General features: G+C 39.9%; 1 protein-coding gene across 1 annotated transcript; it reads right to left on the bottom strand.

Moving 5' to 3' along the window:
* Positions 1-234: 234 nt before the first annotated feature.
* LOC128503243 (gelsolin-like) lies at positions 235-6,412 on the bottom strand. Its single transcript, XM_053473281.1, has 11 exons — positions 6,353-6,412; positions 5,828-6,043; positions 5,064-5,197; positions 4,334-4,424; positions 3,430-3,453; positions 2,592-2,762; positions 2,118-2,292; positions 1,700-1,821; positions 1,526-1,603; positions 872-932; positions 235-608 (listed from the first exon to the last, which is right to left on the bottom strand). Exons 1-11 carry the CDS (start codon positions 6,410-6,412, stop codon positions 439-441), a joined length of 1,302 nt encoding a protein of 433 aa, XP_053329256.1. The 3' UTR covers positions 235-438.
* Between the last annotated feature and the right edge of the window lie 10,795 nt (positions 6,413-17,207).

Genomic DNA, 17,207 nt, shown 5'->3' with positions numbered 1-17,207 from the left:
AATATATTTATCTTTGTTCTTGAACAGTTGTCCGGCTTTGTGTGTTTTTTTTTTTTTTCCATTATTTTTTTTAGAATCGCTATGAATTAATGGATTTAAGTCTTAAAAGAGACAGTTTTTATCTTAAAGATTCGATGCCTTCCAGAAATTCTGAGCTCACCAATGGTAAAGAGAACTGTTGCAAATGTTTCTTCTGCTTTTTCAGGAAATGAAAGCAGACGCTACCCGGCCAGCCTCTGTTCCAAGCTTTATTGCTTTTAAATATTCAAAAAGTACAACTTGAATTAACGGTATAAACAAGAACAAAACTTTTTTTGGTTATTGCACTGCTCGTGGGGGGTGGGGGGTTAATGAAACTCGTCTAGCGGGTCGGAGAAGCTTTCAGGCAGTGAAGGCACTAAGAGGGAGGACGACCGAGAAGGAGCCTACGATCCGTAATCACATGTTGAGTTCGGCCAAAGCCTTCTCTAGCGGGTCAACGGCCCAGTAATCCGAGTCCCAGGCCAGGAACCAGCCCGTGAAAGTAGGAGGCTCGAACCCTTGTTTGATAACCGCCACTAGCGTCCTCTTATCTCTCTTGGCAGGGTCGCTTTCGATGTATTTGTGGGCTGAAAGACACAATAAGCGGTTAAAAAAAAAAAAGTGCGGCACTTTTCTAGGAAGTTAAAATTTATAGCCTGAAGTAAAAGGAAATACGGTCCTTTAGTAAGATCCTGGGGCCCTGTATCTTAAAGGCACGGCGCACCTTTAAACGCGGAGGGAGCAGCTGAAGGTAAATACACTTCTGCCCCCAACACAGAGTCCTTCCTCCTCCCCGGTGTCTGTACCGGAGAGGGCAGGTTATTTATAATGTACAGATAAACGCACTTACCCGAGGACAAGGCTTCCTTCTTTTCTTCCTCGTGAGCATCGTTACCAATCCAGACAAAGACCTGGATGAAAAGAGGTCAACTTATTGTTACGAATGGAGCTCTGGTAGATTCTCAGCGCCGTTACAGAAGGACACAAGTTTAACAATAACACAAAGAAACAGAAAGAGATACAGGAGGAGATTACGGCCTGTCCTTGGGAGCTTACAGTCCGAAAGCCCTTAACAAGTCACCAAATATATTCATGGAGCAGAAGGTCGATCGGCTTTCAAATTTGGGGTAAAAATAACAACGATGGAAGCAGGATGAGAAACAAGGATACATTTCAGCATTCTAGACATTCTAGGAAAGAACCATGGAGAAGCCAATTAACAGATCTTAGCAGATGGGGTTAAAAATGGGCGTTGGGAAAGCAATGTCCAATAGTAGGTCAGGTGGAGAAGACAATGATATTGGGTCACTGCCTATTATCTTGTTTATATAGTGCCAACAATTTTCGCATCACTTCTTACAACAGATACATTCAAGGGGTCTGAGGAGACTAGAATGTGCGACTCCAAGGACACCCGACATTGTATCCAAGTGAAGTTACTGGTAAGTTGACAATCACTGTGACCAGAGAGGAAAAAAAGCCCTTCTCTCCGTGATCACCGTACCTGGTCCCAGATGTCCAGAAGCATCACGTCATCTGTGGCAAGGTCATCTTGGGTAATTTCTCCTGGAACCTCCTCGATCTACAGAAGAAGACGAAGATGAGTATTTTGGAATGGCTTAGAGCGAAGATAGTGGAATATTCTAAAACTTCTATGGGGTTCACAGAGACCACTTACTATGAAGCGGCCGGTCTTGTTGGAACAGGCAAACAGGCGCGGGGGATGGGCATTCAGTTTGTCCTTGAGCCGTGAAGAGGTACGGTATGGAGCTTTTCCGCCCAGGGCCTCCCAGAAATCATCTGGAATGAAAACAATATTTAAAAAAAATGAATAAATGGAATACCTTTGTCCAAAGCAAGATTATCTAATCCATGTTCTCAATGGAAAATTGGCTTTATTTATTTTTATTATTTTATCTTAATTTTTCTTTTAACAAAGTAATAAAATAATAAAAATCCCTCTAAAAGACACATGCGCTAAGGAAACCGTCAGTGACGGGCAGAAAGCGTAACCAGTACTGGGTGAAGTCATATAGTCTGGCCCAATTGTGACCATTAGTGGCCAAGATTCTTCAACGCGTTTCACTACTACTCACCAGTTTCTCCTCCTTCTGCTATTTCCGACGCAGACGCTCCAAGAACGTTCAATAATTCTTGGCCTCCGCGTTTCTCGGCCTCACTGGAACCTTGGCCGATCCACAGGTAGGCAGAGGAGGGAGTCTTCAGGACAAACGCATCGTTGGAATTCAAATTACTCGCCGCGGCATCAACCTACAGCATGGCGAGGGGAAAATGTATTTAGAATCGCACAGAAAAGACACTTGGTGCGGCGCGTTTCGCTGGCCATGCCTCGTTTTCACTTTAAAGAAGGAAACATAATAATGGTAAGATACAAAGCCACCAGCCCTGCTGGACTCCCATGCCAAGTACCCCTAGGCACAACTTCTACAAATAATATCTAAACCAAAGTGGACATAGACAAGAACACATGGGCATGGACTTCCTCCAAGCAGCTGAACCCCTTAATTCAAGGGGTCCCTTTAAACCTCTGCAATGATCAAACGTCTTACCTCGATTGCTCTGCTGAACCCAGAGGAAGACGCGCGGACCTGGAACAGACGAATGTCCGCATCTGTCGTCTGACCCCCTTCTCTTGAGGTTCCTCCTTTGTAGACAATCAAGGGCTTCCCACCGAACAGACTCAACAAGTGAGCGGGTTCCTTGCCCTGAATAACTCGCACCTAGGATTCAAGCGGTGGAATTATATTCTCCCGTCTCACAGAGTTTGCTTAATTCTAGAATTTGAAATGCGGCGGTTTAGTAGAAAAAGTCACCCGTGCAACGTCACAAGCCAGACCTCCTCGGTCAACTTTTGGTGGGTGCGTCTGTAGGCCCCCATACGGAAGGTGCGTGTGTTTAGTGATAAGACCATCAAACCATCACCACGGCAGAATTACTGATCCCTCCCTCTCACACTTAGTTACCCTTCTTTAAAAAGACACAGTCATAGAATCTCCGGTATCTTTAATCTTAGTTGGTTGCAACAGCACCCACCGAATAAATAACGGGGACAGCACCCTCAGCCTTATGTTAATTCCACTTCTATTAGTAATATGTTAATATAGTAACAGAAATGTTATCAGTGCCAATGTTTGCTGTTCCATAGAACGTTCAACATTCCACTTGGTACTACATTATTTACAACGAGATAACATTTACTATAGGATTTACTTTGCCAACAAAGCCTCGAAGGGCTAAAGTCAAAGCGATACATGCAACGCAGACCCCACGCTATTATGCTACACGCGTCTTAGTGCACCTAGGCAGGCTCTACGGCTTCTAGATCTACATGCAGCTTCGTGAGCTACGGTGAGAACTATGGCCACTCAATCCTAGACGTGCAAATACCTGGGATCTGGACCCCCCAAAGCTCTGCAAGGAAGAAGGAAGAAAAAGAAAGGTTTGCAGTATAGAGTTAAAGGAACGTACACAGTCCGGTCAGAACGCCCTCCGACAGTTACTACAAACACAAGTGTCACCATGATCACTGATGATGTAACATTGTAACAACGGGATTGAGTGGAGACAATCACTCAACAGAACTTTGTGAAGATGGAAACTCCATAATGGCTACATTCCGTATATATATATATATATATATATTAATACATAACAAACGCCAGGGGTGTTCTGATTGGCTGAACGACGACTGATCACTCGACCGTTCTGGATAGATTTCCCAAGGGGCAGGCAACGTGGCTTCTTGGTTTACTTGCCATTCAGAGCCGATAAGAATAATGCCGACTACCACACCAGCTTCTGATACCAACAGGTGACAAATAAGCCCCTCTATGATACTAAATACACAATTTTTCACTAACGTTAATAAGTTAACATTTATAATGGGGAGGGGGGGTCTCTAACCCCACTTTCCGCAGGGACGACCCACACAGACGGGGGGTCTGTTCAGAGCCGGGCTCCGTTATAACCTAAAAAACGTGCCTTTAATATTTGGTACTGAAGCTCTGCATACTTAATTTGCATACCAGGATGCACTATGATGTCAGAGGTGGCAAAGCAAATTTATAACCCTTTTCTTTTAGGTTTTTCAGCTTGCTCTCTAGATTGTAAGTCACGTTGTTTTGTTACATATAACGTTATGTCCATTGTGCAGCTCTGCGGAATATGACGGCGCTATCTAAAGACAATAAATAATAATTAGCGTTGTACAACACAGCATGACGAAGTCCAACTTCTATCCGGCTTTGGAAAACATTTCGCAACTGGATATGAGTTGTAGGGAGCTGCTCACCTGAACGGGGCCGCCGCCAAGTTCCTCATCGAGTTGGGCGCTCAAGAAAGCGGAAGCGGTTATCTCATCCTTAGTGGAATCAGCTCCCTGCCTGTATGAGATAAACAATATAGCAGAACCCATGACAAGCCTTTATTATGCAACGCAAAGTGCTGCTTATTATTCACAGAATACTCTTGGGTTTTACTTTACTGAGAGGGTGGTAGATGCGTGGAACAGCATCCCAGGAGAAGTGGTAGAGGCTAATACAGTGAGGGGATTTTAAAATGCATGGGATAGACAGATGGCTCCTGAAAACAAGAGTCCAGCTTGTGAAGTGGGAAGATCACTATGAAGAAAAGTTAACGCAATGACCCATAATAAATAACAGGCGACTAGTTTTTTAACTAGGTTTACTAGATACGTGGAACGGCCTCCTCGTAGAATTGGTTTACATTGTTTTGTTTCTACTGAGGATTGGGCGCCACCTGCTGGCCACAAACAGACGCAGTCAGTGGGTAAAAAAATTAAAAAAAAAAAACTCACAAATCCCACCGCCGCCACCAACAAGTTAAAAGAAAATAAAAATTCAGTTTGCGAAAAGGAAAAGTCGGTATGCAGTAAATGTTTATGTAATGGCCCGTAATAAAAAACAGCTGTCTAGTTTTCTAACTCCTATAGAAGAGGAACGCACGTACTTCCCGTTTCTTGGAAGGGTTTGAAGCAATAAAATAAAAAGGCTGCTATTTACCAGGTGTAGATAATCTGTCCCTGCTTCCCACCGTGGCTGTAATGGTACAGAATAATATAACTGTCTCCGCCATAGAACTGCCCATAGAGGGATTCATCCACCGGCACCTTCTCGGAAGACTCAATCCTCCAGATCTACGGAGAGCGAACAGAAACATTTCAATACGTAAAGCGATTTACTTCAAAAGGAGGAGAAAATGTTAGAGCAAGAGGCCATAATCTAAAACAAAAAAACTGCCGAGCGGGTCTGATCTGCCGGCAAATTCTGTGTATTTAAGATACAGAATAGGATTGTGGGCAGAGGAAGGTAAAAAATAATTTCCAGCTGCCCCCTGGTGGACAGAGTGTTTTGCTTCATAAAGATTCATTTTATTCTGGAGTTAATTACTATGAGAGAGGAAAAAGGGGGAGGGAGATAGAGAGAGAAAAGGAGAGAGAGAGAGAGAGAGAGAGAGAGAAAGGAGAAAGAGAGAAAAAGGAGGAAAATAGAGAAAAAGGAGGAAAATAGAGAGAAAGTCACAGCTTCCAGTACCCTACAAGTTTGTTTTGTTTTAATTGAAAGGTTTTTGTTTGTTTCGTGGTACCGGTGACAATAATAATAATCGCCCCATAAACCCGAAAACAGCCGAAATTCCAGAGCAGCTGAAGGCATTGCCTGCGATGAGGTCTGGCCAAGACTCGTGTCAAATATAAAATGGACATTTATCATCTCTATAGAGAACGTGGTTCACAGCGCAGGATCTCCTACCTAAATCTCACACCCACCTGTTTTTTGCCCGTTCCGTTGTCCACCATACCGTGCTGCGCCGCCATGGCGGAGGAATCGTGGAGGGTGCTGACATCAAAGGGCACGTTCTCGATTTTGGCGATGTGATTGGGGATGTAGGCGATACCCATTCCTTCGGTCTGGTCCTTATCCCGCCAGTTCTTAAAGAACTGTTTGAACAGGGGGGTCTCCCCACTCTCTGGGAGAACTTGGACCTAGAGATGATATTAGGAGAAAATTAAAAATTACACAGAAAACCCCAAACATTGCTCTAGAACAGGATTTTCCAGAAAGGACCGGCTTCCTTGAGGATTATGAGAAATCTACATTTCCACCACTTATGATCTAGAATTATTGTAAAATATTATATTACAAAAGCAGTTATCCCATTCTTTTCCTATATGACCTCATTAATCCAGGACATAACTTGACGAAAACCACATTATGAGGTCATTACTTCATATAAAGACCGGCTCTGGTGCAAAGTTCTAGATAAGGAACTTTTCACTATGTTCCAGCTTTACAATATCTTTTTGAACTATACCTTCCCAGCAGCCGTTGGGTAGAAGACAGTCTTCAGGCATCGATGACTTCCGGAAGTCTATCGTAGACATTGGGGTCTTTTTGGTACCAACCTTTCCATACAAATATCTTGCCGTCGGAGCCGTGATCGAGAACAAAGCAGTCGTCTGAGCTGAGAGCGGATTGCGTGAATGGATTTTCATCTGCGACCAGGGACACAGTCATGGGTCCATTTCCATTTGAAACCTCAAGGAGAAACATTTGGGTGTAGATGTTCGGAACAGAAAAAAATATATATCTGGCATTGACAAAAACCTGTCTGTAAACACCCATTATCCGCAGACCTGGAGCCGCCGTTGCTGTCAGTCATGAGATATTTTGGGTGACTTTCGTGCTCAAACACCACACTGAGCTGATGCTTTATGGCAATGCTAATGAACGCCTGCTTATACTGATTAAATTCCATTCCCTTACAGACCTAAATTAGCAAGAGAGTCCCACTGGGTGATTAAGAAGCAGCCATTCTATTTCTATTGACAAAGCAGTATGATAAAAGAGATCAAGCCAAGATAACAGACCCAAACACGTATAAAAAAAAGCCACAATTTTGGGAAATTGCTTAAGAAAAAAATATACGCTATATATTTTTTAAACGGCTTTTAAATGAAAATACGGTGGGCTTTCCCCTCGGGATACAAATTGTATTGTATTGTATTATAGATTCGTCTGCATTTCCATTCAGTTTACCTTGTAAAGCTTTGCAAGTTTCCTATTGGAGGAATCGACTTTGACATCATCAGGGCTTCCTTCTGGCAAGTCTGGCTTCTCTCCCAGAACCTGAACATAAAAAAAAAATAATAATAATAATTAAAGTTAGTGTTATATACCTTACAAGGCTCTGTCTGTCGTGCCATTTCTAAATTAAAAAAAATATTACATTAAAATAAAAAAAAACACATTTCAAAATATGAATACAAAAGCTCTATTTACCCAATTAATATCAGATTAAAATAATAATAATAATAATAAAAAAAAAAAAAAAAACCACTCCATTTCCTAAGTTTCTCTTTTTCTAACTTTTTAGTGACAGCCATCAGACCCAAATTTGCTGAATGGAAAAACTTGACTTAATCTAAACAAACTTTGGCTCAGCTGGGAAACCAACAAACATATCAACAAATATGCTTTTAATGATTTGAGCTGTTCCACATTAATTGCACTCTCTAGATTGTTAGCTAATAAAACTTGGCTGATCTCTCATATTCTCTCCTCTAAAGGTTTCCAGTTTCTATGGGGAAAAAAAAAAAGTGGTTTTAGGTCACGTGACAATTAAGTGTCCCCGGCCAAAATTCTGAATGAAACTAAATTTTACGGGATTAAAGAAATTATTTATAGAAATAATGGAACAGTAGCTTAAATCACCTTTTAAAAAAATAGACATTTATGTTCAAAATTGTGTTTAGTTTTGAAATATTTTTCCATACAAGAACAAGGAATACTTCACAGATGTTCACTGTCCACAAAGTGTCCAGCAGATGTCTCGCTTCAAAAAAATAGTTCATTAAAGAAAATAAAATTAAAAATAAGGATATTCTCTCCAGAACTTACACCCAACCCTGATTGCAACATTATGTATATTTAAAAACAAAAAAATTATAATAATTAAGAAACATTAAACAAGTCTAAAGTAGAACCTTATATGATTTATTCTTTCAAAACTCTCATACAGAAGAAAGTGTTGGCACACTATATATATATATATATATATATATATATATATAGATATACACACATATATATAGATATACACACATATATATAGATATACACACAATATAATATATATACACACAATATAATATATATACACACTATTATATATATATATATATATGCACACAATGTATATAATATACAATTAAAAAAGTTATAGGAGGCTTTGTGGATTAGCGCCCTGGATATAAGATCCGCTTTTGGAAGATACACAAAGCCAGCGGGGGATCTGCACAACGAAGCAGACGCGTCGGATTAGTTTGAAAAGCCTGACCGCGGAATTCTGCGCAAATGGGATGGGAATGGTTGGGTTAAGACGGGCTGCAATATATACCGGTATATATATTATATATCCCTCCCTGGTTGCCGTTCCATTTCGAGACGCACTAGGTGTAAATACAGCTTGGAAAGTTTAGATTTTTTAACAAAACGATTGAAAATTAAAATCTGACAACGGAATTCTGATACGCGGGCGTTAATCCATATCAAACGACTGTGTGAGAGACCATCACAGAACAAAACACCAGCACCAGAATTTCTGAAGAAAAGAAAAGGAAAAAAAACATATGTTCGGCTTTATATACTTCAGACGTTGCCAAGGATCTTCCTGCTCCGTCTCGCCGGATAACTTGAAAATCAGGTTTTCGGACTCAACAAAAGCCGTAAGTCAATAATAGAGAAAAAAAGTTATTATATTTATTGAGAAAAGAAGAAGTTTTAGTGAGTTTTAGAGCACAATTAGCGTTTTAGGATTTCGTCTTCCGATTGGCTGAAAATCCTAAATTTGGACCATTAAATGACCAGATAAGAATATGGGACAAATATCCCAATTCATTTTGAGGTATTTTCTTAAATTTTTCAAAAAAAATGGCATTTGTGTTGGAGACCCGGAACGATGGGAATTGTATTCATAATACAAAATTCTAATTCATACGGAATTAAAGCCTTTTTTTTTGTACAAAAGCCAAAATTACCTGGTTTAAACAAGGAGTACCCAAACATACAAAATAAACATATTTGTGTAGTTTGTACAAGGATGAGCCCTGATGACAAGTTAATTCGCAGAATAAAGATACATTTGAAAGAAATTAAAGTAGGATTTGGCAAAGGGTTTTGTTTTGTTTTTTTGTCCAATTTTATTTTTATATATTTTTTAACCAATATTTTCATTTTATTTTTTTTAATATATCAATATAGCCCACTGGCTTACCTCTCAAAAAGGTCTAAATAATAATTAATACCTCACTGCTAAATCCCTCGGCAGTCAACTCGCTGCCGTGTCCTGCATTTAGACAGTAAAACCGCGACAAAAAGTTCGACTGAAAGCGGTAGAGAGAACCAGGCAGAAAATTATAAAAAATTATGACAGGACTAGGCCTTAAATTTAAAACGTGATGTCATATCCAGTGTCAACCAGCAGGAATTATGTAAAAAACCACAGTTAGAGTCATCAAATTAATTAAATTCACATTTTCCATAAAGCAGCCATTATATATATTTTTATAAATAAATTATAGACGTATAATGTGTTGCTTTACTGCTGCCGTAAAAAAACCACTTATATGGCACTGTGTATTTGGAGTGAACCGGTAAGCCTGAGGAGATAGGAAAGCGTGATAAACTACATGTTATTTGACATAAAACCACAGCAGGAGGGGACTGGAAAGATTTCACGCGTGACAAGGATTTAGTACGCAGATAGGAATCCATCTGTATTCAATTTGCACCCTGTGGGATCCTAAAACCAATAGTTAAATCAGAAAAAAATGCGAGAAACACACATCGCCTGACGCTCGCAACATTTCTGTCACACAACGCAGCACGTCTGAATGATGTGAAGAATAAAGCATGCGTTACAAACGTGTCAATTTTCTACAGAATTCAGTGGCCTATTGATGGTGCTGACCGGCCACAGGCCGAGACCACGTAAGGCTTAACCAAACAGGACTCCGTCGCAATGACAACCTTAAAATTAGTTGGGTTTATTTTATCTTAATCAGAACCTCATGTTCTTCACAAAAAAAAAACAAAAAAAAACGCCACCGTGGTCACAGGGGGTGCCGTGGACTCCGTAGGTCGCGGCTGCCAACTTCTGCAGCTGAAACCGGTGGTTTAGGACGAAGACGACCGTGACGTGGCTGTCCACATGAATCGCACAGCGTGGGCTGTCATTGCAAATCAGTTCCTCACATAGTTTAGCCTTAAAATAGACGATGAGTTTTCTAAACCACTTGAAAGTGTTCATGCAGGACCACGCAAGCAACTCGTATCTCGAGTTTGCTCCTAATGGAGGGGAACATTCAAGAAACAAAACAGTCCACAAATACCCCCCCACCTCCCAACCATGCTAGTGATTTCTAAAGAGTCAGTAATGCCTTAATATTCCATATAAAATAGCCCACCGGGAGAAGCTCCAGTAGGTACGTCGTCAGACTCGACTACTCTGAATTTTATCATCGTTCATAATCTTGCATTTTAGAGAAAGTGGGAGAGAAACAGCTAAGAAAACCCAAAGCTCAATTCTGATTGGCCAATTAGAAGAACTCTAGAATGGATCTCACAGTCGCTGACCACAAAATGGCTTTTTCTTATGCTCGACCAATCATAAGATCGGACATTCAACGTATGGCCACCAAAATGACTTCATGGTGTCAGAAAACAACCATTATTATTATTATTATTATTATTAATTGAATTATAAAGCGCCATCATATTCAGCAGCCCCTTGAGTTCTAATTGTGGTCACCGACCAAAATAAAGATATATATATATATATAGCTTGCTAAAATTAAAATCTAAGAACACTAGGGGGCGCTCGTGTATACTGGTTTCAATGAACAATGAAATAAAAAAGAAAGAATATAATTGTGTAATATTAAACACAGGTGATATCGCTGCAAGTCTGTGCAATGCACTTACAGTGTTTACACGTATTCAGGCTTCAAGAGACAATCCAGTCTTCCAAATGGGTGTGTGACCAATATGCAAAGAAACAGAGAGACAGGTAGGGACCCCAATGGTGTGTTATCACGCAACGTTTGTACCACGCAAAATACCAAAATGCACTTACACTTCGGAAGGGGTTTATGAAACCCTTACACAGCAAATGTCTTTCCTCTGCTCCTTTTGTGACTGCTTCAGATGATCTGTATATGTGGAGCTGTATCCAATGCTGGAATCAAACTACATCCACTATATGGTATAATATAAAACCTATTTATTCAAGGCTTACAAGCCAAAATAATAAAAGATTCACAATCATCCGCTAAGGGATGCTTAAAATAAATAAAAAGTCCAGATAAAAAAGTAAGAAGAGCTCTATAAAATCCTCAACGCATTTCGCCAGTTCCGTGGCTTCATCAGGAGTGTTCTTCATTCTCGGTGCGTGGTCCTTTTAAATTGTGTGCGGCGCCATCTTTTTCCGCCGGCGTCTGACGTCAACACGTTCGTTTTTTTTTGTTTTTTTTTGTTCCAGGAAGTGCGCGTCTGTGCGAGGCTGAAAGCAGTGCTCTTCAGTGACTTGGTCGCTGCTAACAGTCGGACCATCCAAATGCACACTAAGATCGGGGAGTGATCCTACTAATGCATGCATCAAAACAAAAAGCAATGGTCGCCACAGAAAAAAAACACTATGCAATGCCCAAAAAAGGTTAATACGGTTAAAAAAAATATTGTAAAATAATCTGCAAATTCATGCATTTTTTCAACATTATATTTGTATTTTTTTTTCTCCGTCTAAACAGGTATTTAAAATAAAAATATCTAAAAACATTTCTTTGGTGCAAGTGTGCCTATAATCCAGCGGTTAAAAAAAAATTCTAATTTACATTTTTAGGGGGAACTTTAATTGTCATGTGACACAAGAGCAGGCATAGGTTATTGCCATAGAAGCCGTGTTCGACGGTAAAATCTAAGGTAGTCTTTTGTAGGGAAGCCTCCATTTTCTTTATACGAGTAAAAAGCGTGGGGTTGGTTTATTGAAAGCTGTAAAACAGCAAATAAATATTAATATTGCCTCAAAAACACAAACAGCATAACTACAGAAGTGCAGTTTTGGGTTTTTTTGGTCCTGACTGCTGAAATTTATAGAAAATCAGAACATAGTCCCTGGAGGCGGCCATTTTGTTTTACTTTCAAACATCAGGAAGTATGAAGTAAATAAAACCAATTTCCAATTTTTATCATTGAAAAAGGGGCAAAATGCTTATTACAAATAATTTATCAAGCAAAAATAGCCTTTTAGGGAGTACTTAAAGAAATGTAAATACATTTTATTTTAATTTGACTATAAAATATAGTTCACAAAAGGTTTGTAGGAACTTCTAATGGACGCAAATATCTGAATGCAATATTAGTATTACTGCACATTTACCGCACTTTTTTTTTTTATATTGCAAACCTACAGTTGTACTTCAAAGTACTGCAGCTTTATTGCATTTGTACTTCCGTACAAAAATAACTGCAGTAAAACTGCAGTACAGTGAAGTACAAATGCAGTAAAACTGCAGTAAATGTGCAGTAATACTGCAGTAAAAGTGCAATATTGCAGTTTTTTCATGTCCAAAAAACTGCAGTATTACTTCAGAAAAACTGCAGTAATTTTTCGTGAGGGTAGTATGACTTCCTGTTTACATGAATCGCTTGATAAATAATGTCAAGAATATTAAAAATATATAATATAAAAAATATTGGAAAACTAGATTATGCAGCTCTTGCACCAAATAAATAATTATTTAGGCATAAAAAAAGAATTCATACGGAAAAACAAAGTATTTTCATGTCTTACGTGCCTTTTTTTGGTAATTTGTGTAAAATTACATTTAACACAGACGGCTTAAATTTATCGGTTTCATCTAAATTTCTACATTTTAAAAATAGCTAAAAAAGACAAAATACGGATTCTAAAAGAAAGGTATGTGTTAATAATGCTTAAATTTTGTTTTTCTAATGAAAATGAATGAAATAAACTTTACTTCTGACAGAGGCCGTGACAGAGGCCCGTCTGGCCGGTAAAAGGAATATCTCGGTTTATTACCGTCAGGATGTAGATATTATAATGCATGCGCGGATCGGTCGCCGTAGAGAAGGAGGCAGGTGCAGGAATTAGTGGCGCAGGTGCAGGAATTAGCGACGCAGTGCGTTAAAATAGCATTAACAAAAGAGTGCATCTGATGTGTAGCATGCATAGTGTGCAACACGCATATTAACCCTTTCATCTGCTCTCCCAAATGAGCCAGGACTTCATAAAGGCCTAACCCATAGTATATATACATATAAATACACTCAAACATGCACACACATACCTACATATGTGATCTAATTATTCACTGTATGAACAGACGAGAAGCCTACTGTACATGAAAGGTTAGATTGTATTAAAATCTGAAATTTACTATTAATTGGTTTATTTATGCAACGTTGAGATGCCTCTGTTAATTTGTATAACTAATTCATTTTTTTAATTACTCATTTTATTTTAGTAATAAATTAAATACTACTTAAATAAAATAAATTATATTCACAAAAAAAAGTCACCATATTTTTTCTGTATTTTAGCACACTTCAAAAGGGCTTTAATCTGCCCCTCTTCCCGACACTCGAAGCAGGGGCCTTATTTTGCCCCTACTGGGATTTACTTTCCCAGGAATATACTAATCTAACGCCCAGTTCCAATTTATCATCCAAAAGTATCAAAATACTTGATTTCCAAATTTAAGAGTGTTGCCAGTAACCATAGAAAGGCGGATCTGGACCAATACAGCATTTAAAACATTTTTTCCTTTTTTTTTTTTTTTTATGTTTTTGTTAAATCTACTTATTTGATGTACTATGTACCATATTTAATAAAATTATAAAAAAATATACCAAAATAATATAATTACACTGAAGGGGTTAATCCCTGGAGCAAAGTGACGTTCATTCTAAAATAATATTTATGTTTAGAATCTCAAACGTTACAAAATACATTGTTTATCTTAGTTTTTTGGGGTTTTTTTGAGTTCCAAGATTTGCCAAGAATTATGTAACCTGATTATTCATTCGCTTTCTGTGCTTTGAAAGTGAATGAGAGTAAAGCGAGGAGATCTGAGCGCGAGGATCCCCGTTAGAATGTACAGTAATATTGTGCGTGTGACGAAAGACGAATTTCCGCCACAAGAAAAAAAAAAAATTCTAAAAAAAAATTTGGCAGTCAAAGTTGGCAAGCGGCTGAACATCTGACGGTAACAGCTGGTCTTAATACAGTCACTTATCCGATCTAAAAAGGAGAGAGGGGGTCTCTGAGTACCCCCAACCCCCACGCTAAGGAAAGGAAGAAAATTTGTATACTTTAGGAACCTTATAAAACTTTAAGTGCAGTGTGTCTGGGCCCAAGAGCTGTCACTCATCTACCTGCGACGTTCGGCATCAGATTTCCTCAATCAGTTTTTTTATACAATAAGTTATTTTTCTGCCCCGAAAGAACTAGCGAGTTTGAAAATTACTAGTTAATTTTAAATTTCTATATTGTAAGATTAGTGATTTACTAGTTTTTGCACCCCCCCCCCCCCCGATGAAGAATATACTTCATTTTGTTACAATCTGGACTGGAAGAGGTTAACATTTTAGAATTAACCCCTTATGGGCAACGGGTTGTCCTTAAACCCATTAAGGAGGATTCATTGAGAGCCGTGAAGGCGTTAAATACATCGCTGTTGTTACCGGCGGGTGAAAAATCACAGACGCTGTCACAGCGCTGCACGGAGCGGAAGAGTGAGCGAAGGTGCGGTCTCCTGCGTGACTCACCTGAGAAGTCACCTGGGGCCCAGCCCAGAAAATCATCTAATCCCTGGCCCCTGGGGGGTTATAATTAGCATTTAGGGTGACCGTTGGGCTTTAAACCCTACCCCATCTCACCAGGTGTGCTGCGCTTATTATATAACCGCTCCTTTGCCATTATTAACCCTCAAAGTGCCAGGGAGGAGAACAAAGCCTTGCAATAAGACACTGACATCCAGCAGCCCTTACAGAGCTAAAGGCATTCCCTCTGGGGTGCTCGGGGTTAAATGTTCAGAAATGAATACTTTAACATCTTTCATTTATCTGCTAAATATTCGGCTGGGAATTATTTTATTCAGGACCCGACACCTTAAAGGGCAATTGTGGCCCAAAAACATTTTTTTTTTAAAAGTTACGTTCCATTGGTTGCTACGGCAACTGCACTATTCCATTGACAAAATTGACACTCAATATATAGAGAAAGGACTTATATATTGCGCATTTATTTTTATTGGGGTAGGTGGCATCGGGACCCAATTTGGGGCTTAACCCTTATTTTGCACAGCACAAGAATACACAGGATCATAGAATCCGCCAGCAGATCGGCCCCCATTCGGCCCGTTTCTCCTGCTGTAAAGACTCAAACCTTAATCAGTCGTTGGTCTCGTCTTAGATTCAGGAGCCGTATGTCTATCCCATGCATGTTTAATCCCCTCACTGTATTACCCTCTACCACTTCTGCTGGGAGGCTGTTTCACTGACCCTCTAGTTTTAGATCAGGACCTTGTTTGTTCCAGCTACTAAATTACAGTTAATCTATTCGCAGTCACGCAGTTTCTAAATGTTGCCTTTGTATTTTCTCAAATCCCCAAAGCATTAATTGTTTTGTCTTCAAAACCTACAACTTGGCAACGCTGGAGGAGGCAATGAAACGATCTCCGCACTGCCGATCAATGAGAGCATTGAAGGATGCTGTTTACAGTCACAAGAACGGTGCTATATCACGCACAAATGGGACAGCATCTTAAATATAGGCATAGAACCGATTTACACCTGCCGGCAGATCGGCCCCCATCTGGCCCCAGTCTACTCTGCCCGTTTCTCCTGCTGTAAAGACTCAAACCTTAATCAGTCGTTGGTCTCGTCTTAGATTCAGGAGCCGTATGTCTATCACATGCATGTTTTATACCCCTCACTGTATTACCCTCTACCACCTCTGCTGGGAAACTGTTCCAGTTATCTACCACCCTCTAAGTGTAAGTAAAACGTCCTTAGCCTCTGATGATCAGATACAAATCAGACTAGGCATTCTTTGTGTCAGATATTTTATGATAGAAAACATGTATTCCATATATTCTGTACTTTACATGAACACAAAATGGAGTCAGAGCCATTTTATTTTATTTAATCATAGTGATTATTTCTTTTTGTCCTTGCTCCATCTATAATTGAGAACAAAGGAGTATTCATGTATAATGATGTTTCAGCGTATATATGATACAATTAATGTTATCTTCCATGAGAAAGTTAAGGAGTAGACACTGCATATCTTTAGAAATGTAACTTGGAATGGGGGATACATGGGAAGACTACCAAGACCTGAGTTACTATCTAGGAAGTAACATTTGGCGATTAGGGTGACCAAGGATAAATTCCAAACACATATGTAATGGTTTAAAGTTAATTCTTAGACCAGAGCGTCTCTCACAGGTAAATTAAGAAATTACAACGGTGTAAATATGAGTAGAAATCCTAATTATAATGGGTAAAACCCACCGTTATGATTGGAGAATTCCAATCAAGAGGTGGAGGCTTTGATAATAAGCCCTGTCTTTAACCCCTTCAATCCCCTATAGACGTACCGGGACGTCCAAAAAACCCCCACAAAGAAACCCCTATTGACGTCCCGGTACGTCCAGCCCTTCGTGCAGCGTAGGGACACATCCCTGCCGCTGCACGGAAGACCAGGCTGTCGTTTGACAGCCTGGACTCCCCACTGACAGCAGAAGCCGGCTTTGCCGGCTTTCTGCTGTCCGATCACCCGTAACAGCTTCCGGCATGAAAGCCGGTAAGCTGTTACTGGTAAACTGCCCGATCGCGCAGTTGCAAACGCGCGATCGGGCATTCCCTTCCGGGTTACGTCACTGCTGACGTAACCCGGAAGGTCATTGGAGGACAGGATATCCCCTGCGGGGATATCCTGCCCTCCGATGAGGCACAGAGACGCTACGATCTCTATGCAGGTCTGTGAGGACCTGCATAGAGATCACAGTGTGATCTGTGCAGGGGGATCGCGGGGAGGGGAATGAGAAACCATCTCTCTCACTC

This window comes from Spea bombifrons, chromosome 8 (assembly GCF_027358695.1).
Source record: "Spea bombifrons isolate aSpeBom1 chromosome 8, aSpeBom1.2.pri, whole genome shotgun sequence".
Classification (NCBI taxonomy): Eukaryota; Metazoa; Chordata; class Amphibia; order Anura; family Pelobatidae; genus Spea; species Spea bombifrons.
This window is presented reverse-complemented; position numbering and strand designations above follow the sequence as displayed.